General features: G+C 48.0%; 1 protein-coding gene across 2 annotated transcripts in view; it reads right to left on the bottom strand.

Moving 5' to 3' along the window:
• The window catches only part of LOC126986702 (maltase A3-like), a 23,672-nt gene extending 656 nt beyond the window's left edge, over window positions 1–23,016 (bottom strand). Inside the window, exons 1-13 of one of the 2 annotated variants that reach the window (XM_050843057.1) lie at window positions 22,851–23,016; window positions 17,185–17,566; window positions 14,815–14,933; window positions 13,595–13,774; window positions 9,666–9,823; window positions 8,946–9,071; window positions 8,096–8,174; window positions 7,121–7,271; window positions 5,837–6,041; window positions 5,235–5,355; window positions 4,171–4,305; window positions 3,336–3,531; window positions 964–1,119 (exon numbers count right to left, since the gene is read on the bottom strand). In XM_050843057.1, coding sequence (XP_050699014.1) covers window positions 964–1,119; window positions 3,336–3,531; window positions 4,171–4,305; window positions 5,235–5,355; window positions 5,837–6,041; window positions 7,121–7,271; window positions 8,096–8,174; window positions 8,946–9,071; window positions 9,666–9,823; window positions 13,595–13,774; window positions 14,815–14,933; window positions 17,185–17,270 — 1,712 coding nt within the window. In that variant the 5' untranslated portion in view covers window positions 17,271–17,566; window positions 22,851–23,016. The remainder of the gene's footprint in view (window positions 1–963; window positions 1,120–3,335; window positions 3,532–4,170; window positions 4,306–5,234; window positions 5,356–5,836; window positions 6,042–7,120; window positions 7,272–8,095; window positions 8,175–8,945; window positions 9,072–9,665; window positions 9,824–13,594; window positions 13,775–14,814; window positions 14,934–17,184; window positions 17,567–22,850) is intronic. The other variant, XM_050843058.1, reaches the window with a different exon arrangement.
• Window positions 23,017–24,565: the final 1,549 nt, after the last annotated feature.

Below are 24,565 nucleotides of genomic sequence, written 5' to 3'. Positions count from 1 at the left end.
AAAGTATCGACAGAAGTTAGAAAAGAGGCGACATTGTGGCAGAATTTAAGAGGTAGAAAACTGTTTGTATGTAAGAGGAAGGGAGTTGATGAGACGAAGAACCTTTGACTCCACTTTGTTCAAGGGAGCTGTGTGTGTGTATGGAGCTCCCCCCTCCCCGTACATGAGATCCACACTCCATACGGGGGCGGACAAGGCTCATATATATGGATAGCATTTGAGAAAGGGAAAAAACTGTCTGGGACGATACAGAACACTTAACCTCTAAGAAACTGGTTTACCAAAAGAGGAGATATGAAGTTTCCAGTTGAGATTTTGAGTTCAGGCTGAGAATAGGTCGAGAATGTCTAATGTAGAAGAAAGGGACAGTTGTGTTATCAAAGAATAGGGGATAGATGTTTGAAGAGTGTGTCGAGTTGATAGGTGGAGAAACTGAGCTTTTGAGGCATTGAAGGACCAGCGTTACCGGATTATCGTACTCAGAACATCGCATTTTCCTGTTTCTGACCCGTAACAATTGCAGAAAAACATCGCTAATTAACCATCTGAACGCTAATTGTAAATGTATATCGTTATCAGTGTAGGCTCGACAGTTTTGGGCCTCAAGCAGACGAAAAAATATGCCAAGTACGAAAATCTGGTAACAGGTAACACATTGAAGGACACCAAGTTCCATCTGCCCCATTCATATATGCTTTACCCGAGTCGTGTCCCTGTATCTCCTGCCTTCCCATGTCCCTCATTTTTATCCCTGCCTGCCTACTTCCTCCCCCACCACCCTGCCCCCGCCTCCCCGTCTTCTACAGGACCAGGCGGCGAGTGTTACCCTTATCCCATACCTCTCCATGCATGTCCCCCATTTTTTCACTCCCTACCCATATCTCCTCATTTCCTCACCCACTATTCTCCACCCCCTTCCTCCCCATTCCCCCACAGGAGCAGGCCGCGCGGGTCCTCACTCACCCAGGGCTCGTCTTCTCCGTCTCGTCGGTGCTGGAGCGCAGGACAACCGTGGCCTCCTCCGGCAGCAGTAAGTTGGCCCCGTGGTGGAGGTTGATGTCCCTGTCCTCCTCCGCCACGTTCACCACCAGCAGGTAGGACGGGTTGTCTTCCAGGGACCTGCGGGGTGGGGGTAGGGGATTTAGTGAGGGCCTCTGCCACGCCCCCAGAGCTATGTAAGGTGTAGTTGATCTCATGAGCTTAACCCGGTAGCAGCAGGGATCATGTTTCTTAATGGTCCCTCTAAGCGAGAGGATGAGAAAAAATCATCACTCACACAAAACATTTCATAATATATATCAAAGCATTTGTGATCAGTTTATGCATCATCTATTTTGGGGGGTTTATAGCATGGCACAAATTTGGCCCGTCGCTGCTACACGGTAAAGCCACAAATTCGGCCCCTCGCTGCTATACGGTAAAGCCACAAATTTGGCCCCTCGCTGCTATACGGTAAAGCCACAAATTTGGCCCGTCGCTGCTACACGGTAAAGCCACAAATTTGGCCCCTCGCTGCTACACGGTAAAGCCACAAATTTGGCCCCTCGCTGCTACACGGTAAAGCCACAAATTTGGCCCCTCGCTGCTACACGGTAAAGCCACAAATTTGGCCCCTCGCTGCTATACGGTAAAGCCACAAATTTGGCCCGTCGCTGCTACCGGGTTAAACAACTGACTAACAAGCCTTGCAGAGAAGACTTGAGATTAGCGCCATGTTATTTTTAAACGTAGTATTAGAATTTTTTACAATTATGTGGTTTGTTTGGTATTTTGCTTCCATTTTCGGAACGGAGTTAAAAGTGTTGGAATTTCACAGAGTTCAATCAGCATAATTACGAACTCGATGGTAAAAAAAGTTATATATAAAAAAAATAATCAACAAAACCAACCAACCACGCCTCGAAAAACGGGGTCAAGAAAGGACAACTCAGCCACGTTATTGTTGGTGAGGACTAATGAGATGTTTAAAAAATCATGTGGTTGAGTTTACACACGGGAAGAGGGCTTTGTACTACCTTGTATTTGAACGGTGGGGATCTGTTCCTTAGAGTTTTGTCCCACACTCGTCGGCAGGGTAGGTATTCGAAAGCAAGACGGGATCGTGACCTATATTTTGGAGGACTAGGGACGTGGAGCGTGAAGGAGTCATCATTATAACCTTCGAGGGGCTTAAAAGGCAGGTATTCTAAGACACTTTCCCTTCTCACATCAACAATTTCTAAAGGTCAAAGAGGGGACCAATCGGGTTGTAATTAGTGTTTCTTTTGGCTCATGCTACTCAAGAAGGGTCATATTACCACCAGGGTCATAAAACTACTCCTGGAAATGCCCATAACTCCTACGAAAGCCTTGTCAAATATGTAAACTTGGCGACGAAATGTTTTAAAATGCGACCCTTAGTGGGGGCTTTTCTTCTCCCGCAGGACTGGTGGGAGGTGTCCGTGGAGGGGCTAGGAGCGAGGACAAGTGCGTGGAGGTCAAAGGAGGAATGGTTATGTCCTTCAGTGTCTGTGAAGTGATGATTTAAGTCTCTGTTTTTATGCATAGTACACGGTGCCTTTAATTCATGGCTGAGGGGAGACTCTTTTAACATGCCATGCCTGATCCACCGCCATTCTGCCGCCAAAACGCTCCTATTAACTAAACCTAAAGCAGTATTCATAAACTTCGATGATGGGCCAAGGAAGAGCCCTTGACTCCACTCTGTCAAGGAGAGCTGTGTGAGTGGACCTCTCTCTCTCTCTCTCTCTCTCTCTCTCTCTCTCCCCCCCCCCCCCCGTGAGATGCATACTCCATACGTGGTTGGTGCTAAATAATTCTGAGTCGTGATCCTTCTAATATAATGTCGATTCCGCCAATACGTTCATATTAACTTGACGTAAAGCAGCATTCATGGACTCTGATGGTGGGCCAAGACACAGCCAAGGGCGCGGTGCATGATGCCTAAGGTCAATATTCTCAGACTTTTCAACCTCTCACGTCAGCTCTTTCCAAAGTCCACAAAGGAGAAAAATCAAGTTATCATGAAAGTGTGTTTTTTCACGTTCACGGCACAGAAGCTCCGGCAAACCACTACCACCAGGGTCATAACTCTACCCACCATTTAGAGCCCGCCACCGCTGCACCTCCTACGAAACCCTTGTCAAGTGTGTGTGAGACTGCGCTGAAATGTTTAAGAATACGGCATTAAGAGATAGATAGATAGATAAATAGAGAGATAGAGAGAAAGAGTAAGTGTCCTGAGGCTGGTTCTGAACACTTTCCCGGCAGAATTTCGTTACAAGGAAGTTTAACATCTGACCCTCACACCTTAAATAGCAGAACCAACGACTTACCTGAGGAAGGAAAAGGTGTACTGGTCGTGGGTGGGGAAGCTGAGGTCGCCGTCCCTGAATGTGGCCTCCGCTCGCAACTTAATCAGCTCCTTGTACACCTTGAGACTGCTATGTTCTGCGGCTTCCTGCGCGGCTACGTTGATCTCCGTATAGTTGGGGTTGACGGGAAGCCATGTGTCGCTGCCGTTGGTGAAGCCTGTGGGGGGGAAATAGAAGGGGCGTTGGTGGTAGTGGTAAGGGTGGAAAGGACGAAGAAAGGCAAGCTGGAGAAGGAGGAAGAGTGGTCGAGGGGAGGGGAGGGAAGTAAGGAACTGGAGGAAGAGAGGAAGGTGGTCTGGGCAAAAAGGAAGTTATAGGAAGGAAGGCAAGCTGGAGAAGGAGGAAGAGAGGGAGGTAAGGAGGTGGAGGAAGAGAGGAAGAAGGTGGCCAGAGCAAAAAGGAAAGATGTAGGAAGGAAGGCAAGCTGGAGGAGGCGGAAAAGAATGGTCGAGGGAAAGGGAGCGAGGTAAGGAGAAGAGAGAAGATGGCGTCACTATAAACACTTGCCTGCGCCATGACGGGCTGGGGCCAACTACCATCTAGGCCCCTCAAGAAAAGCCTACCGGCGTACACGTAAAAAAAAAAAAAGAACTGGAGGAAGAAAGCAAGAAGGTGGTCACGTAAAGGAAAGATGGAGACAGGAGGTAGGAAGATGAACTTAAGCGGATCGAGGAGGAACAGAGTGGTCCAGAGAGAGAAGATGTATTAGGGAGAGCGAGGAGGGTATGGAACTGAAGGAAGAAAGAAAACACACACACACACACACACACACACACACACACACACACGCACACACCTGCCATATATCCCTCGTTCCACTGCATGGGCGTCCGTTCCGGGTCTCTGCTGTGCTCCTCGTAGTGCTCCTCCCCCCAGCGGCATCCTTCGGGGTCCTTCGTGTCCTCCCAGCTGATGAATGTGTTGATCATCCCTGTGGAGGAGCCATGCGTGCGTCACCTTGCCTGACTACACTTCCCCCCCTCACTTGAACTCTCTCACCCTGGTCGCATATTCCCGATCAATCTACGGGTATGTTGTCCATGAGTAAAGGTCTTTGGCTGTAGCTCCGAAACTAACCATGGGGGGTGCTGTAAAATACCCCCATTGTGATTCCCATTCAATATTACCTCACACAACTTTAGCAAAACCTCACCTCACCTTACCTAACCTAACCTAACCTAACCTGTTCAAGAGTGGGCGCCACATACCAGTAGAGAGATAGGGAACACCTCTCACGTCACGTTACCTCACCTCAGATAACTTAACCTCACCTTATCACACCTCATCTCATCTCAAACCCTCCGTTATTCAGTCAATCAGTAACTTAGTCTACCAGCCTATCAGTCAGTCACTCAGTTTACCAGTCAGTCAATCAATCTACCAGTCAGTCATTTAGTCTAATAGTCAGTCCACCAGTCAGTCCGTCAGTCAGTCCACCAGTCAGTCCGTCAGTCAACCAGTCAGTCCACCAGTCAGTCCGTCAGTCAGTCCACCAGTCAGTCCGTCAGTCAGTCCACCAGTCAGTCCGTCAGTCAACCAGTCAGTCCACCAGTCAGTCCGTCAGTCAGTCCACCAGTCAGTCCGTCAGTCAGTCCACCAGTCAGTCCGTCAGTCAACCAGTCAGTCCACCAGTCAGTCCGTCAGTCAGTCCACCAGTCAGTCCGTCAGTCAACCAGTCAGTCCACCAGTCAGTCCGTCAGTCCACCAGTCAGTCCACCAGTCAGTCCGTCAGTCAGTCCACCAGTCAGTCCGTCAGTCAGTCCACCAGTCAGTCCGTCGGTCAGTCAGTCAATCTACCAGTCAGTCCGTCAGTCCACCAGTCCGTCAGTCAGCCAGTCAGTCCGCCAGTCACCCACGCACCGATCTCCTCGCCGTAGTAAGTGACGGGCGTGCCGGGCAGCAGCAGGAGCATCATGTTGAGGGCGTCCACCAGGTCCTCCCCGAGCCGCGACGCCACCCGCTCGTTGTCGTGGTTGCCGAGCTGACGGGGCGGCGGGAAGGAGGGAGGGAGGCCAGAACGACACGGCGGGACGGGCGGGAGACGGGAAGGTGACGGCAGGTGACGAAGGGATGGAAGAAGAAAAGGTTTGCATCAGAGTCGTGGTCATCGATGTTTGGTTGACGGGAAAGACAGGAGGCAGGACGAGAGGGACAGGAGCAGGGCGGGAAGAAGGAAGCGAGGGTTGAGGTTAAACAATAATGGCATATTTGTTTTAATGAGCTTCCACATTACTTCTTGCTTTAGGATACAAATTACTTAAATGGATGAGAGTACTTAGAGCGTGAGCCTTAGAGAAGAGCACCCAAGGAGGAGGCACTAAGGAAGAGTACCCAAACAAGTCTCAAAGTAAGAGGAATGCTAAAGAAGAGGAACACTGAAGAAGAGGAATATCGAAGAAGAAAAACAGCGAAGAAAGACCCACACCAAAAAAGAACCCACCCCAACACCCTCGTCCACTCACCACCCAGTTCGGCCACTTCCCCTCCGGCATGTTCTCCAGCCAGAGGGAAATGGTGTCCTTCAGGGCGTCGCCGGTCAGCAGGGAGCGGTTCTGAAGGTTGTCCAGCAGGAAGAAGTTGAAGGGGAAGTCGGCGAGGGGGAAGGTATCGTTGCCGTAGTACATCATAACGTCCTCTATATCAGCGTACACCTCCGCCATCAGGACCCTTGGTGGTGATAGATAGATAGATAGATAGACAAAGAGAGAGAGAGAGAAGAGAAAAGAAGGAAAGTGGAGATCAATATATGAAACAACTGAATTATTTACGAAAGTTGCATGAGATAGATAGATAGATAGATAGACAAAGAGAGAGAGAGAAGAGAGGAAAGAAGGAGAGTGAAGATTGATGTATAAAACGACTGAATTATTTACGAATGTTGCATGAGGGTAAAATATAATGTACTCGAATAAGTGGGGGACAAACAGCCTCGTGGAGAAGTCAATTGAATAGTGTTAGATTCCTTTATCAGGGAACTTTAAACAAGGAGAGAGTCTTGCGGGGGGTTGAAGGTGCGAAGGATTTATTTATGTATATTTGGATTCGTTTTGGAGACGTATTGGGGAATTTCTATGAAGGATTGGAGACGGGGAATTATAAGGAGAAGGCGTTGCGTGAAGAGAGTGCTAGATAGGGGTATGGAGAGGAGATTAGGTGGCGTGGAGGCGTGTAGAGGTGTGGAAGGGGCGTGGGAACTGTTGTGGGGCGTGGTGGAGCCGTTGCATAGGCGTTGTGTAAAGAGCTACAGAAGATACTCATGTCGAGGTTCAAAACGGGAAGAGGGAGGCATGGACGAGACTGGCTGATGTTAGGAGGTGTGGATGGGGCGTGGGAATCGTTGCATGCATGGACGAGGCGTGGTGGAGCCGTTGGAAAGCCGTAGCGTGGAGGTGGGTTCGTCATATGGAAGGCTAAGGGCGTGACTGGAATGTGTGGGTGGTTGGGGAGGTGAGGGGAGGGACTGGAGGCGTGGAGAAGGGGTGAGAGGGTGGTTGGGGGCGTGAGGGAAAGGATTAGAAACGTGGAGAGTGTCTGTGGGTGGCTGGGGGCGTGGGGGAGGGACTAGATGCGTGTAGGGGGGAGGTTAGGGCCGCAGGGAAGGCGTGGAGAGTGTGTGTGTGTGTGTGGCTGGGGGGAGAGAAAAGCGTGGTGGCTTGTATGTAGGGTTGTGAAGGACATTATGGGGTGGACTAGAGTAATGTAGGATGTCTGTGGATGGTTTGGGGCGGTGAAGGGGAAGGACTCACTTATCAGGGTACTGGTCGACGAGGGCACGCCACTCCGCCAGCACTTGGAAGGTCTCGGGCAGGTTGGTGGTGTAGATGTGCTCGAGGTACGCCGGGTCGTCGGGGTCGCTAGTGCCGGAGTTGGGGTCCACAGGCTCGTCCAGGGTGACATCTGGCGAGGCGAGGAGTTAAGAATGGGAGGGAGGGAGAGGTTTGCTTGGGAGGAAAATTAAGAAAAGGAGAGACAGAGGGGAGAGACAGAAGGGATAGGTCTGTTTGGGAGAAAGAAGAGGTTGAGAGGGGAGAGACAGGAGGAAAGGTGAGGAAAGGAGAGGTTGAGAGGGGAGCGACAGAAGGGAAAGGTGAGGAAAGGAGAGGTTGAGAGGGAAGAGACAGGAGGAAAAGGTCTGTTTGGGAGGAAAGTTGATGAAAGGAGAGGCTGAGAGGGGAGAGACAGGAGGGAAAGGTCTGTTTGGGAGGAAAGGTGAGGAAAGAAGAGGTTGAGAGGGGAGCGACAGAAGGGAAAGGTGAGGAAAGGAGAGGTTGAGAGGGGAGCGACAGAAGGGAAAGGTGAGGAAAGGAGAGGTTGAGAGGGGAGAGACAGGAGGAAAAGGTCTGTCTGGGAGGAAAGTTGATGAAAGGAGAGGCTGAGAGGGTGAGATCTCCCTAATTAACTTTCCTCTACTCCTTTGACCTATTTCCATTGCTTTTGCCTTCTCCCTCCCTTCCTCCCTCCCTCCCTCTCCTACAATCGTCTCTGCTTGTATTTCCTTACCTGCTTTTCCACCTACTTCGGCCCCCTTCCTTCTCCCCCCCTATCCACCCCCACCCCCCGCCCTCGATCTTTTTTTTTTTTTTTTTAATCAAGGGTATAGTACGAAGAGGAAGTGGGTTAGTGGTGAGGTACAGGTGGGGAATAGGAAAGACAGTAGGAGTGTACAGTTCGATCCTTTCTCCCTCCTCCCCCCCCCCCGCCCCCCCCCGCCTTATACTTACCGTCCGTCTCGAAGAGGAACTTGAGGGCGTCGACCCTGAAGCCATCCACGCCCTTGTCCAGCCAGAACCTGAGCGCCGCCTGCAGAAGGGTGGGTGGGGAGAGAGAGAGAGAGAGAGAGAGAGAGAGAATGGGTCAAATTATTATGAGGGCAAAGGACAAGACATTACCGAAGTGAGTCCCTGAAGATGGCTGAAAGATGTCCTCCTCCTCCTCCTCCTCCTCTTCCTCCTCCTCTTCTTCCCCCTCCTTCTCTTTTTCTTTTCCTCCTGGTCCTTCCCCTCACCTCCATGCCTCACTTCTCTACCTCCTCCTCCTCCTCCTCCTCCTCCTCCTCTTCTTCCCCCTCCTTCTCTTTTTCTTTTCCTCCTGGTCCTTCCTCACCTCCATGCCACACTTCTCTACCTCCTCCTCCTCCTCCTCCTCCTCTTCTTCCCCCTCCTTCTCTTTTTCTTTTCCTCCTGGTCCTTCCCTCAACTCCATGACTCACTTCTCTACCTCCTCCTCCTCCTCCTCCTCCTCCTCCTCTTCTTCCCCCTCCTTCTCTTTTTCTTTTCCTCCTGGTCCTTCCCCTCACCTCCATGCCTCACTTCTCTACCTCCTCCTCCTCCTCCTCCTCCTCCTCCTCCTCCTCCTCCTGCAATTCCTCACCTACGAACCTTTCTTTCTATTTCGAGTTTATGAATGTCTTCCTTCTCCCTCCCTCCCTCCTCCTCCTCCTCCTCCTCCTCCTCCTCCTCCTTATGCAATTCCTCAACTACAAACCTTTCTTTCTATTTTGAGTTAATGAATGTCTGAATTACCTTGTCTCCCTCTCTCCCTCCCTCCCTCCCTCCTCCTCCCCCCCCTCACCTCCATGTCCTTCCTGACGTCCTCGTTGCGATAGTTGAGGTCAGGTTGCTCCGCCAAGAACTCGTGGTAGTAGTATTGCTGGCGCGTCTCACTCCACTTCCACGCCGAGCCCCGGAACTCGCTCACCTGCCGCGGAAAGGGGAGCACCGTGGGATTAGAAGGGGTAGGAGAGAGAGAGAGAGAGAGAGAGAGAGAGAGAGAGAGAGAGAGAGAGAGAGAGAGAGAGAGAGAGAGAGAGAGAGAGAGAGAGAGAGAAGGGTGGGGAGGTTAACATTTACATAGATTTAAGTACCTCCCACACACACAACCACACATATATATCCATTCCCCAACCCCTTCCCCCCCCCACACACTCCCCTACATCTACTTCTTCACACACACCGAACCCCCCCAACACACACACAGATATTCCCCAACCCCTCCCCCCCACAACACACTCCCCTACATCTACTTCTTCACATACACCCAATCTCCCCCAACACACACAGATATTCCCCAACCTCTCCCCCACACTCATTTTTCCATCCCCACCCCACACGCATTCTCCCAACCCTCCCCGATACACACTCCCCATTGTCTATTCCCCCCACACACTTCCCCAACCCTTCCCCAACACACACACACACACACACATAGACAGACATTCCTCCCTCCATACTCCCCAAGCTCCCCCACACACCCTCCCCCACTCCCCCTCCCCTTCGCAATCCCTAGACCCACCCAGTTGTTCGGCGGGTGCGCGGTGCCATCGGGGTCTCGGAGCGGGTCGACCCACACGTAGTAGTCAGCGTATTTCCCTTCCCGCGCCTCGGACTTGATGAACCACTCGTGTTGGTTGCTCGAGTGGTTTGGCACGAAGTCCATCACCAATTTGAGTCCTGCGGGGGTGGGATGCGGGAATTATAGTGTAAAGGACGCGTTCTTAAACATCTCAGCGCCCAGGTAGGCACACATATAGCTTCTTCCATTTAGCGTAACCTGTTTTGGGGTCGTGATCTGTAGAGTCTCTTATAGAGTCCCGACTACCTAAGATTTGGACGCCATTATTGTGCCTGTTTTCCCCGTGCTTTTCAAACGCTATCACACGCTCTCGTGGTGACAACAGGACCAATAATGGCGTCTAAATCTTAGGTTGTCGGGACTCTATCTTTAAAGGGACTATACAGATCACGACCCAGAAACAGGTTACGCTAAATGGAAGACACTAATATTTGTTCACAACTCTGTACAGTGGTTAGGTTATAATGTTAAAATGACGTAATGTTTGGCGCTCGGGAATTACGTAAAGTCGGAGTCGGATTCCATGTTTTACTAACTACATGGTGACGAATGTTCCTTGTACTTTATGTACGTTGTTTGTTACGGCTGTTTGGACGTGTTAAGGACCAGACCGAAGCTACCGCGTATAGATTAGTTTTTTTTATCTTTTTTTTTTTTTTTACTCGTTTTACCTCCAGTGCTTCAGTTCACCTGTTGCTATATATTTTTTTGCGTTAGGTAGGCCTATTGCGCCGCGCATGCAAGTGTTTATAGCGGCGCCATCTTGCTTGGCTCATGCTGTCCCCCCGAGCTCATCTTTAATCCTCTTTAAGAATTTATCGAGTACTGGTTGATAGGTGATCTTCAGGACAGCATGTGGGTAGCCACTCGGCGGTGAATGAAAATTGTGAACTTGTGGCAGCGGGCGGGACTTGAGTCTGGGTCCTGCAAGACACCGCACCCGCACGCTGACCACTTAGCCACCGCCTGCCCTTATTATGGTGAGGGGATACAAGCAACGAGGTGATACAGTTGAAGTAACAAGCTTAGCGTTAAATTTAAGAGTGGTAATGGGCTAAGTTATATTAAGGGAATGAATGTTGTGTTAATATTTAGTAATAGGGAAGGGGTCAGGTGAGTGGGAAGTCAAGAAACAGGGAAAGAAATACGAAATTAACTTGGCTGTGGTTGGTTGGTAGGCGGTAACCTAAGTGACGAAGGGTTTTTAATAATGAGAAAGTGGGAAGTTTGGAAAGTCGTTTAGTCGGCGTAACATCTGTGGTCATATGCCGGAGAGAGACAGAAGGGGAAGGAATTATAGAAGGGAACAGATCCTAGGAGACGGGACACAACCCTCGATTAATTCCTGGTGCCCATTCACTGCTTGAGAAAGTGGAAGATAGTAAAGAAAGGAAGACAAGATATATACATTTAGTGAGGCGAGGGAGGGCAAAGGCTGCAGCTTGGCATTGGGGTAGTAATGGGCGAGTAATGAACGGGTTTTGATAATGGGGAATTGGGAGCCCAGAACAAGGGATAGACTATTGAGCAGACCGCGCCCTTCACACCCACTCCCTCCGCCTCCCCATCCAGGTCTCGCCAATCCACTCGCTGACGTGCAAACAGTGATCAGGCGCGGAAGGGGCTCGAACGAGGTGTCATACTTTTAAAACCTCCGCCTTTCAGCCCGCCACCCACCGCCTCGCTTGTTAGGATTCGTGTTGTGTCTCAGGAATCGATAGTGATGGACAGTATAGCCAACACTTTAATTAATGGTCGATACGTCCTTCGGGAGCTGCTTCGTGACTGGTTGTTGTTATGCTTGTGGTTGATTCAATGCCTGCCTGCCTCAGTGTTGCCAAAGTATCGTACTCAAAACATCGCATATATCAGTTCCAGGGCCCAAAACTTTTCTACCCACACAGATAACGAAATTTCAGTTAAAGCTATCGTTAAAAGCATTACTTATTGGCGTTTGTTTGCGATAGCTGTGACTCAGAAACCGGAAGATACGACGTGCTGAGTGGCTGAGTACGATAATTTGGTAACTCTGGCCTGCCTGATGAACACTTTTTTTTTTTACAACAAAGGAGACAGCTCAAGGGCACACAAAAAAGTAAACAATAATAAATAAAAAAAAAAGCCCGCTACTCGCTGCTCACAAAAAGAATCCAAAGAGGACTGACAGACGAAGTGGCTGAATAACTTGACTGACTGGCTGACTCATTGATTGACTGACTAATTGACTGGCCAAATGGCTGTATGGTTTGGTTTGCCGTTGAGTAACAGATCTTCGTTTGATATGACTTGTTTCGGTGAAGTTTTCTTACGGCAAAGGAGGCAGACCAAGGGAACAAAATAGAAAGACCACAAAAAGCTGCCTCGGGTATAACATGACAGATGGCCAGGAGAATAATAAGTGTTGGCTGCAGAGGCATCTTGATACTACCATCTTGAAACCGTTCGGCGCCATATGACCCTGGGTGTTGCGGCGCCTAATTTAAATCAATCAATCAATCAATCTTGAAACCGTTCCAGTTTTGACCCCTCGACTGTGGATTTCCTACCAGAAGACATCACTAAACTACAGGAATGGAGGGGATATCCAGCACACCAGTACCACATGGGAAACACTCCACTATCCACCACAGAGGCAGAGAAAGACCTGGGACTATATGTTACCAGGCTACCAGTGAAGGCCAAATCAGTGCCAATCGCAGCGGACGGGTTAAGGAGGATATACAGACGAAAGAAATCTGTTCCAGAGTTTACCAAGAAAAGGTATGAATGAACGAAGATGCTGGTTGACCCTAGCATGAGGAAGCAAGACAGCATAAGGATGAGGTAAAAGAAAGTAATGTGCAGCGAGGACGGTGGAGGAGTGGGAGGCATATAGTAAGGAAATTTAGAGGAGATTTTTTTTTATGCCTTCGCCTGTACGCTGCTAGGCTTTCTTCAGGTGCCTGGTGGTCGGCTCAAGCCCGTCATGGCGCAGGCAATTTTTATAGTGGCGCCATTTATGCTTGACTCATGCTACCCCCCGTGACTCATTCTTGATTCACTTGGACGGTTTCTTCTAGAGTCCGGGTTGATGGGTGGCCCTCAGGACAGCATGTGGGTAGTCTTAGGCCACTCGGCGGTGACTGAAAAATCCCAGGTGGTAGCGTGGGGATTCAAACCGACGTCGTCCATGGCGCGGTGAATTTGGGGCCCGCACGCTAACCATTCAGCCACCGCCTACCCAATAAATAACGATAAAAGGTTGTGAAAGGTTGTATCGAGTTGCCAGATGGAGAAACTAAACTCAGCACGACTTAATGACTACTGGTAACCCCATAATATAAGCTGGAATAGATAATATTTATACTATTCTCGGACGCCTCAGCCTTTCACATCAACTCTTTCTGAAGGTCGAGGAGGATATTAATCGCGTTTCCATGAGTTCCTTTACGTTCGCGGTACAGAGGCCTTGTCACACTACCACCAGGGCCGTCAAACTATTAATGGAAACGCCCACAACTCCTATGAAAGTCTTGTCAAATGTGTGTGTGTGTGTGTGTGTGTGTGTGTGTGTGTGTGTGTGTGTGTGTGTGTGTGTTTGGGCGCCGAAATGTTTTTTAGAATAGCCCCCAATTAAGGGATCATTTTCTTCAACATTTCAACTCACAAGCACACACATTTGACAAGGCTTTCGTAGGAGTTGTGGGCGTTTCCAATATTTACCTAACCCTGGTGATACATTGGCAAAGCATCTGTACCGTGAATGTAAAAAAAAACTCATGGGAACGCGATGAATCTCCTTTTCGGCCTGTTATTTTGAAGCGGCTGACGTGACGGGCCGAGGCGCTTGAGAATATCGCCCCGCGTCAGGCACACCGACCGTCACTTACCCCGGCGGTGCAGCTCATCCAGCAACCTGTCGAAGTCCTCCATGGTGCCGAAAGTGGGGTCGACGGCCGTGTAGTTGGAGATGTCGTAGCCGAAGTCCACCATCGGCGACTCGTAGACGGGACTCAGCCAGACTATGCCCACGCCGAGATCCGCCAGGTAGTCCGCCTTCTCCGCTATGCCTGCAACGGAGCGGGGAAGCGAGGAGGTGAAGGAAGTGAATGTTAGGGCAAGAATAAGGAGCAAGTGGATATTAGGACAAGAGGAAAATGAGGAGGTAAAAGAAGTTATTGGGCAGAAATGGAAGGGAGGTGTAGCAAGCAAGTATTAGAGATGGGACAAGGAGATGACGAGGAAGGGGGAGGGGGAGGTGAAGCAGGAAGGTAGTAGGGATAGAGCAAGGAGATGAGGAGGTAAGGGAACGTATAGGGGAGGAAGGGGAAGGGGAGGAGTAGCAGGAAGGTAGTAGGGAAGGGGCAAGGAGATGGGGAGGTAAGGGAACGTATGGGGCAGGAAGGGGGAGGGGGAGGGGCAGAAGGAAGGTAGTAGGGAAGGTGCAAGGAGATGTGGAGGTAAGTGAAGTATGGGGCAGGAAGGGGAGGGCAGCAGGAAGGTAGTAGGGAAGGGGCAAGGAGATAAGGAGGTAAGGGAAAGTATGGGGGAGGATGGAGGATGGGAAGGAGTAGCAGGAAGGTAGTAGGGATAGAGCAAGGAGATGAGGAGGTAAGGGAACGTATGGGGGAGGAAGGGGGAGGGGGAGGAGTAGCAGGAAAGTAGTAGGGAAGGGGCAAGGAGATGAGGAGGTAAGGGAACGTATGGGGGAGGAAGGGGGAGGGGGAGGAGTAGCAGGAAAGTAGTAGGGAAGGGGCAAGGAGATGAGGAGGTAAGGGAACGTATGGGGGAGGAAGGGGGAGGGGGAGGAGTAGCAGGAAGGTAGTAGGGAAGGGGCAAGGAGATGACGAGGTAAGGGAACGTATGGGGGAGGAAGGGGAGGGGGAGGAGTAGCAAGAAGACATTAGGGCAAGAATAAGGAGCAAATGGATGTTAGGGCAAAGGCAGGAGGGAGATGAGGGGGTAAAATGAAGGTTTGAGCAAAAAAGAGAAGAGTGAGATTGCAAGAAGACTATTAGGACATGAATAAGAAGAGCACACACACACACACACACACACACACACACACACACACACACACACACACACATAAACGCACGTAAGCACTCACCCCTGAGGTCCCCAGTGCCGTCTCCGTCATGGTCGCGGAAGGAGCGGGGGTACACTTGATACACCACCCCGGTCTTCCAGAAGGGCGCACTCGCCTCGCTCTCTTCCTTCCTGCCATTCCTGGGACACAGAGACCAATAATTAACCCCCTGACTGCGGATTCCCTACCAGAAGACCTCACCAAGCTGCAGGAATGGAACAAAAAGTGGCTGCTACAATACAATGAAGAAAACTGTAAAGTTCTGCCTTGGGAGGGGAAATCCAGCATACCAATACCACATGGGGAACACTCCACTATCCACCACAGAGGCAGAGAAAGACCTGGGACTGTATTTTACCAGGCTACCAGTGACGGCAAAATACGTGCCAATCGCAGCGGACGGGTTAACATAACATGACTAACATAACACTACAGGCTTTCGTTGAGGTCGTTCTGGTATTTCCATGTGAAGTATCATAACGTTACCTTCGTAAACAAACCGCCTAAGTCATTATTTTCTACTTTACAGGAAATCAGAAAAAGAAATGTCATCATCTCATTTGGCTTAAGATTTAGGCAGAAATGAAAAGGCCAATTCTAGAACACTCAAACCCTGAATGACGAAGGCAACTATACAAAAATGCGCGTCACGTGTTGAAAAATCGATGTAAACAAAAACCAAAAACCTGGAAATCGCTGAAAAATGACTTAGGCGATTATTTTATAAGGGTGACGATAAGCTTAGGGATAGTTTGACAAGGCTCCTGCCCCATGATCGTGAAAACACTACCGAGAACCCGACCAACGTTATTTCTGCTGCGGACACAAGCTTCACTTTACTTAACACTTTTATTGATGGTGTTAATGCTGATTCCAGAGTTGTTATTGATGCAAATATGAGTTGTTAGTCCTATTTCTTTTCTGGATCTGAAGTTGCATTTGGTATCATTAATTAAAATAGTATGGTGTTGCCTCTACTACTACTACTACTACTACTACTACTACAACTACTACTACCTCTAATACTACTACTATCTCTACTACCTCTACTACTACTACTACTACTACTACTATTTCATCGTTCATACCTATATTGCATCATCATCATCATCATCATCATCATCATCACTGCCATCACAACTCTTCACTATATCATCACTGTTATCACCACCATAACCGCAATCTATCATTATCACTCACTCTCACCAACACCGCAGCCACCACAACCTCCACACTCACAACGCCACAACCACAATCCTACCTCCACCCCTACAGTCACAATCTACTCGGCCACCATCATCTTCATCAAGTCACAACAACGGAACTTCTCCTTCACGTTTTTTGTGTGTGTTTAGTATGTATCTTTCCTTCAATTATTCAGTGTGTGTGTGTGTGTGTGTGTGTGTGTGTGTGTGTGTGTGTGTTTAATTTTATCGTATGGTGACAGTAATTGCAGAAGTTTTGTTTGTTTTTGTTTATCATTTGTGTGTTTTTTGTCTTTATCTACTGTCTCTATCTCGTTTGATGACGCGCACACACACACACACACACACACACACTCCTACCCTCCTTCCTTTCTTCTTTCCGTTCTCTCTCCTTTAATCGTTCCCCTTCCTTTTCTCCCTCTCTCTTCTTTCTTTCCTTCCATCCATTTTTCTTCCTGATTTTCTTTTCCTATTTCTCCCTCCTTTCCTTCTTTTCCTCTATCCTCTTTTCCTTCCTTCCTTCCTTCCTTCCTTTTCATATCCCTTCCTTCCTTCCCCTTTCCTTCCTTTCTACCCTCCCTTCCTACTTTCATCCCTTCCTTCCCTTTCATATCCCTTCCTTCCTTCCCTCCCTTCCTTCCTTCCTTCCCCTTTCCTCCCTTCCTTCCCTTCCTTTCCCCTTTCCTCCCTTCCTTCCCTTTCATATCCCTTCCTTCTTCCTTCCTTCCTTGCTCCCTTCCTTCCTTCCTATTTTTATCCCTGCCTTCCCTCTTTTCCTTCCTTCCCCTTTTCTCCCTTCCTTCCTTTCTACCTTCCTTCTTGCTTTCCCTCTTTTCCTCCATTGTCCCTTTTCTCCCTGCCTTCCCTCTTCCTTCATTCCTTCCTTTCGTTCCATCTATATTATCCCATCCACCAACCCCATTCTTGCCTCCCTCAGTTTACCCATCTGTCTCCCTTCTTCCCTTCCTTTCCATCCTTTACTTCTCTCAACCTTTATTTCTAAGCTTTTCCAACTCCTTCCTTCCATCTTTCAACTTTTCCGTTCTTCTTTTCCTCTCTCTCTTCCTTCTTTCCGTTTCACCCTTTGCATCCTCCCCCCCGTTGACATGTTTTCCCGCTTTCACCTTCATCCTCCATTTCCTTTTTTTTTCCTTCCCCTGAATAAAAACAAGAAAGGAACTCGTACTTTGCCTCGAAGCAGATGACGATGACGATGATGACGGAGATGAAGAGGAGGACGAAGACGGAGGTGAAGATGTAACTCCTCTTCATGGTGCCGAGGAGGAGGAGGAGGAGGAGGAGGAGGAGAACTTAAAAGACGATGACGAGGAAGATGACAGTTATGCAATTAAGAGGAAGGGAGAAGAGAGATTAGCGTGGAAAGAGGACTAAGAAGAAGAAGAAAGGAGGAAGGAAAGAAGAGAGGAGGAGAGAGGACGAGGTTAGCGAAGAACGTTGACGAGGTAGAGAGGACGCGAGAAGGACGAGGATTAGGAGACGAAGGAGGAGGAGGAGGAGGAGGAGGTAGTTGCTGAAGGGATGAGCGTTGAGCTGGCTGGGTCTTGAGTCTGGAAAAAAGAAAATTGTATGTTATTCAAGGAAAAGAAAAAAAAAGGATGTGGGGAAAGAAAATTGTGTATCTGGGAAAAGAAAAATCATGGTGTGTAAATCTGGGAAAAAAATAAAAGTATGTCTAGGAAAAAAGGTTAAGTATATGAATTTAGGAAAAGATTAAGTATGTGATTCTGGGGAAAGGAAATTAAGTGTGTTAGTCTTGGAAAAAGAAAAAAAGTATGTGGGTCAGGGAAAAGAATATTTTGTTAGTCGAGGAAAAGGAAAAAAGTGTTAGTCTAGGAAAAGAAAACAAAGTGTAAATCTGGGGAAAGAAGTTGAGTGTGCGAGTTTAGGATAAGAAAATTAAGTGTGTAAATCTAGGCAAAAGAAGAAGTATGTAAGTGTATGAAAAAAAAATGTTAGTCTTGGAAAAAGAAAATTAAGAGTGTAAGTCCGGGAAAAGAGGATTAAGTGTGCGAGGCTAGGAAAAGAAAATTAAGGGTGTAAAGTAGCGTAGCATAGCGTAGCATCGCTCCCGGTGTGAGTATCACACCGGGAGCGATGCTACGCTACGCGCTCTCTGCCGCCATGTATTTTTCATTCGCTTCCGTTGTTTTCAGTGAAACTGTTCGGCCCGGATGCGAAGCTACACGAGCGATGCCGGTACATTGCTCCGCCGCGATATTTCAAGGACATATATCACCTCAGGGGAGTAACTGGTTACAAAATGTTGGGGGGACAATGGGGTGGGTGGCGAGCGAAGCCAGCCTGTTCAGTTGGGGTTCTGGGGTGAGCCCCCCAGAAAAAAAAAAAATTTGAGCTCTTTTTTAGGAGCACTGTGAGGCCTATTATGGGTGGTAAACTAAATATTATGGGTGGTTTAACAATAAGCATCTGCATATAGCATAAGTATATATATATATATATATATATATATATATATATATATATATATATATATATATATATATATATATATATTTATATTTATATATATATATATATATATATATAATAAGGGGTAACAATTCAATTTTCCTTGCTCTCTCTTCGTAAGACCCTGATATTTAACCATAATTTTTATTATTTTTTTTGGGGACAGAGTATACTGTGTCCCCCTAACTCAAACTTTGCAGGGGGGGCACGTCCCCCCCGTTCCCCCCCGTTAGTTACGCCCCTATATCACCTCAAGCATGAGCACTGCGCACTTTGCGGGAGCCTCTACACTGCTCACTGCTTGGCAACTGAGAAGTGAAAAGTTGGCAGCAGTTTGCCACGCGCTAATCCAAGCATGTGAGGTGCCGTTTTTAAGAAGCAATTTCTGATTTCGAGCACAGGATGCCAGGAAGCAATGAACAGTTAATTAATTAATAGAGGAAGTACGGAAATGTGTGTGTGGCTACGGAAGGCTGCATGGATGTGAACAGGAAGGACAACTGTTGAGTGGAACATCTCAAACGTAGCTTCGCTGATAGTTTCCAATGTGAACACTCGCATAGCAAGCATCGCGGGCGTGTCCAGGCGACACAGCATGCGCAACGTAGCATAGTCACGGTGTCAACTGGCTCTTATGCCGCCATGTGGCTTTCAATCCCTTTTGTTGTTTTCAATGAGACTGTTAACATCGGAAGCGAAGCTATGCGGTGTGAGCAGTCTCATTGAAAACAAGAGAAGCAATTGGGTCCTTCACTGAGCTCAACCTGCCATCTGGTGGCCCTCGTGGAACTGCCAAAATATATGCATGCGGCGTACGTCCAAATGATTTTTCTTACTAGTTTTTCGCTATTATTTAGAAATCACATTTTTCTCCTAGCTACGGTATAGAGACACTTGACTTAGTTGTAGTAGTTAAGAAACGGGGAAATGCAAGAAACAAGAATTTTTTATTTTTTTCCCACTTAATCGTCATATGCTATATGTTGTACTTTTAAAATTCCATATAGTGGATGTAATATTATACGATGCTAAAGATGTGTATCATGATTTGAATTAGAAATATGAAACAAGGATAATATTTTCTGCCGGCAGCGTACGAAATGTTTAGCAGCAGTGTAAACAACCTCCCGCGCTCTGATTGAAGAGGCAGAGGAATACATCTTGTGTGATTGGAAGGGAAAAAATACAACGAAAAAAAATAACTAAATTACTCATTCGTTCACGAGATAAAATGACGCCAAAGAGATAAGAGAGGAAATACCTTTAAACTGGATAGGAGAAGAGGAGGGAGTGGGAGAGAGAAGATGTGGAGGGGGTGGAGGAGGGAGGGAAGGGACAAGACAAGGGGAGGATGGAGATTCTGTAAGGGTATTCTGAGTGTTAACACGGAAATGCCTTTGTGTAACTGAGTATGAGGCAAGCAAAATGGCGCCACTATAAACACTCGCCTGCACCACAACGGGCTGGGGCCGACCATCAGGCCCCATCGAAAAAAGCCAACCGGCGCCATAGTCAAAACAAAAAAAAGGCGTTGTTATTTTAGCGCATGATTACGGACGTTATTGAGAAACCGATAACTTATCACAGTGTGTGTATATGTGTGTGTGTGTGTGTGTGTGTGTGTGTGTGTGTGTGTCGGCTCACGTCCCCCCCCGGCCACACCACACTCACGGAAGCAGCGAGATAAGAAAACTGCGTGCGTCCTCCAAGTTCCGCCTTCGCGCATTCTTTTGTCCGCCTTGTCACAAATCATCCGTCGCTCCATCGGCGGAAAAAAGAAATATCAAAAGAGGCCGCCTGCCCGTGTGTGCATCCGGTTCTCTTTTGTCATCTCTGTCTGTCTATCTATAACTATAAGAACATAAGAACATAAGAACGCAGGAGTCTACAAGAGGCCGGTAGGCCTGTACGAGGCAGCTCCTTTGACCCTAAGCTCCCGTGTATCTAACCCCACCTAATATCGCTGTCCATGAATTTATCTAGTCTATTTTTGAATGTGACAATTGTATTGGCACTCACCACATGACTGCTAAGCCTATTCCACTCATCCACTACCCTGTTAGTAAACCAATTTTTGCCTATGTCCCTGTTGAATCTGAATTTATCCAGTTTAAACCCGTTACTTCGTGTCCTACCCGGTTCTCTTACCAACAAAACCTTATGAATGTCTCCCTTATTAAAGCCCTTCATCCATTTATAAACCTCGATCATGTCTCCACGCACCCTTCGCCTTTCTAGAGAATGCAAGTTTAACTGTTTGAGTCTTCCCTCGTATGGCAAGTTTCTCAACCCCTGAATCATCTTAGTCATTCTCCTCTGCACCGATTCTAACATTTTGATATCCATTCTATAGTAAGGTGACCAGAACTGAACCGCATAGTCAAGATGAGGTCTAACTAATGCTAAATATAGTTTGAGGAAGACTTCGGGGCTTCTGTTGCTTACGCTCCTTGAAATAAATCCCAGTACCCTATTAGCTCGATTTCTAGCTTGAATGCATTGTGCCCTTGGACGGAGATTAGAGCTCACTAAGACCCCTAAATCCCTCTCGCACCCAGACCTACTTATGAGAGTGTCATTTAAGCAATAGTTATGTGAGGGGTTGTTCCTACCTACACTCAGAATACTGCACTTCCCTACATTGAACTCCATCTGCCATTTATCCGCCCAGTCATATAATTTGTTGAGTTCACCTTGGAGAATACTAGCGTCCTGATCCGACTCAATTACTCTACCGATCTGTCTATCTATCTATCTATCTATCTATCTGTCTGTATCAGCGTTGCCAAAGTATCGTACTCAGCGCATTGCATTTTCGTAGCTTCTGACCGATAACTCTAGCAAAAAAGAACGAAACCCATCAATATTTAACAGTATTAACGCTAACTTTAATTTCCTATCGTTATTTGTGTGGTTACGACAGTCTTGGAGCCTAAAAATGATAAATGGAATGTTCAGTGTACGACAATTTGGCAACGCTGGTCTGCATCTATCCATCTCGTAAGGTGTTGCGTCAATGGCTCGTGTCGGTGATCACTTCCCCTGCCAGGCACGTCCCAGCATCATTTCCTGCCTGAAGGAACACTCACGGGGCTTAGCAAGGCATGAAAGGCTGCGTCTCGGTCATGAGGTTATAGTAATATGTGAGTGCTTGAGGTTATAATATGTGAGAGCTCTCTAATGATGTGCAGGGCGTTGGGACAATGACTAAGGGAGCTTCAGGGGAACAGGTGAAGGTAAGATGCATGATGGGGCAGGTTAGGGCAGAGTGTGCCAACAGGAGTATGTAGGTGACAGCTTAATTTATAGGACAGCCATCTCCCTCTTGTTGACCTTTGCCCCGTGATGGACACAAGCGTCTCAAAACGGAAAAGTAGCTCGGCCATGCCTTATCTTTTCTTCTTCGAGTTCTATTGAATCTGTAACACTTAGCAACCCCGACTATCGCCACCACCATCATAACACGCCCCACAACATTATAACCACATGCCCAACACATTACCATCACCACACGTCCCACACAACCACCAGACACAGGCGAGGACGCTTCACAGTTTCCCGGACACGCCAAACACTCCACTCGACAAAGATTATTTATTGCCGTCATCCCGACGGGGAATCGGCGGTTTAAGAGAGTTACCAGATCATCTGCTGGTGACAAATTTCATCAGTAAATATTGAGTGAATCTAGGGGGAGATTAATAAGGATAAAAATTTAACTTTCCAATGGCAAGTAGACATTTATTGCTACCTGCCACATATATTTCGCTCGCCGTGACGAGTAAGACACTCGCCACTTTCAAAGCTGCATTGCTTGTCTTCCACGAAGAGAGCGTCTGCCTCACAACGAGAAGGACCGGGGTTCGATTCCCCGGCCGGGTTTATCTTCTTTCACGTGTAGCCCCTGTTCACCTAGCAGTGAGTAGGTACGCGACGTCAGGCGAGGAGTTGTGACCTCGTTGTCGCGGTGTGTTGTGTGTGAGTGGTCTCAGTCCTACCCAAAGATCGGTCACTGAGCTCTGAGCTCCTTCCGTAGGGGAACGGCTGGCTGTCTCGAGAAAGACCCGCAGCAGACCAAGAGGTGAATTACAAGTTTCACTGATCAACCATTGATTTTCTTCCGCAAGCAGAGTATATCGAAACTGAGGACACCATACCTTACCTTTCCCTGCTCTCCCTATGAAGCAATACGTTACGTCACCAGGCAAGGAACACAAAACACTGGGCCGCAAGGGGGTCACGAGGACACTCACTGTGATGTGTAACGACACGCGATAAACAGATAAGTAAAAGACAACACCACGAAAACACCGCACGACGCTGGATAGTTTGCCTCAAACTGGATACGCCGAGCCTCCTCACCACATACACCGGGGTGAAAGCAGCGACGAAGGCAGACGCTGGGGACCTGCGGTGCGAATGAGCGCGTGAAGGAGACAGACACAGACAGACGCCGTGATCCGCACCGCGCCGCCGAGACTCGCTTGACTGACGGCGATGACTGAGCCTGATGGACGGAGACGCTCAGGGGGATCGATAAGGAAGATACGGATAAGATAAATGAATAGAGCTTACCGTAACATTCCGATTAGGGCCTTGGAGAGGGGGGGGGGCAGGGGGTGATGCTCCGAAGGGGTTACCGAGGGGGGCGGGAGAGGATAGGGAGGGAGGGCGGCGAGGGGGGTGAGGGAGGTGGATAAGGTAGTATTAGGTGATGGGCGCTGATCTTGAGTGTTTTCTTCTTCATCTTCCTTATCTTTTAAATGTTCTTTTCTTCTTTTTTTCTTTTCATTTTTCCTTGTTTCTCTTCTTTTTCTTCTACTACGCTTCCTCTTTTTTCCAAGCTTCTACTCACATTCCTCCTCCTTCACTGCAATAAGCTTCCCCCTTATTCACTCATCACCAAATGTCCCCACACAACATCATTACCACATCCTCCACCCATCACCACCACAACCACCACATGCCCCACCCATCACCACCACCATCACCATGCACATGTCCCACACACTCACCACTACCCACTATCACATGTCCCACTCACCACCACATAACCCGCACTCGTCACCAACCCCACATATCCCACACATACGTTCACCACCACCACATGTCCGCTAATCATCGCTTATCGCATCGAAGAAGAGGGACGCGCGTGTCATAGGAAAGCCTCACAAGTGCGCCCTCAAATGCCTCGTGCCTTTTACTGCTAGATAACCATTCGCTAGACTCGTCCATTCCGTGAAACTACCAGGAGCGAGGAAATATTGATACTTTAAAGAAATATTGATCGTGTTTTTAATGATTATTTGGTTTTGTCTTAATGAATAATCGATTGGTTTCTATTTGGTGAAGTAAACATACATGCAGTTTGCCGAGGATAACATGAAATCACTCTCGAATCATTTGTAATTTTCTCCTTGAATCCCGGATGTCTGGGAGTATATAAAAAAAATGCGATAACTTTTATGCAACTAATTTTGATTGTTTACATTGTAGGGACTCCCCTTCTCGGGTCTGAACTTAATGTTGACTTGTAACAACTGGTGCGAGTATTAACCCCTTGGATACGGATTTCCTACAAGAAGACATCACCAAACTATAGGAGTGGAACAAAAAGTGGCTGCTCCAATTTAGTGAAGAAAAATGTGAGGTCATGCATCTTGCGAGGGGAAATCCAGCATACCAATACCACATGGGAAACACTCCACTACCCACCACAGAGGCAGAGAAAGACCTGGGAGCATTTGTTACCAGGCTACCAGTGAAGGCGAAATCCGTGCCAATCGCAGCGGACGGGTTATATATAAGATTGTATACATCCCTATACGTTGCGGCACGTGGCTCAAGCAATGTTACCAAGTAGGATGACAGTCACCGCGCCGCTCCGTCAAGCCAAGTCGTCTACATTTTTATTTCTTTTTTTATGGATGGTGAGGGAAAAAAATCAAACAAGAAAACTTATGATGGAAAAAAATGTGGAGAGAGAGAGAGAGAGAGAGAGAGAGAGAGAGAGAGAGAGAGAGAGAGAGAGAGAGACCCTTCTCGCCTTTTCTCGCTTATTCTCTTCTCTTTTCGCC

The sequence above is a fragment of the Eriocheir sinensis genome, chromosome 62 (genome assembly GCF_024679095.1).
Source record: "Eriocheir sinensis breed Jianghai 21 chromosome 62, ASM2467909v1, whole genome shotgun sequence".
Lineage (NCBI taxonomy): Eukaryota > Metazoa > Arthropoda > Malacostraca > Decapoda > Varunidae > Eriocheir > Eriocheir sinensis.
The sequence above is the reverse complement of the archived record's forward strand: the minus strand, read 5'-3'. Positions and strand labels throughout refer to the sequence as shown.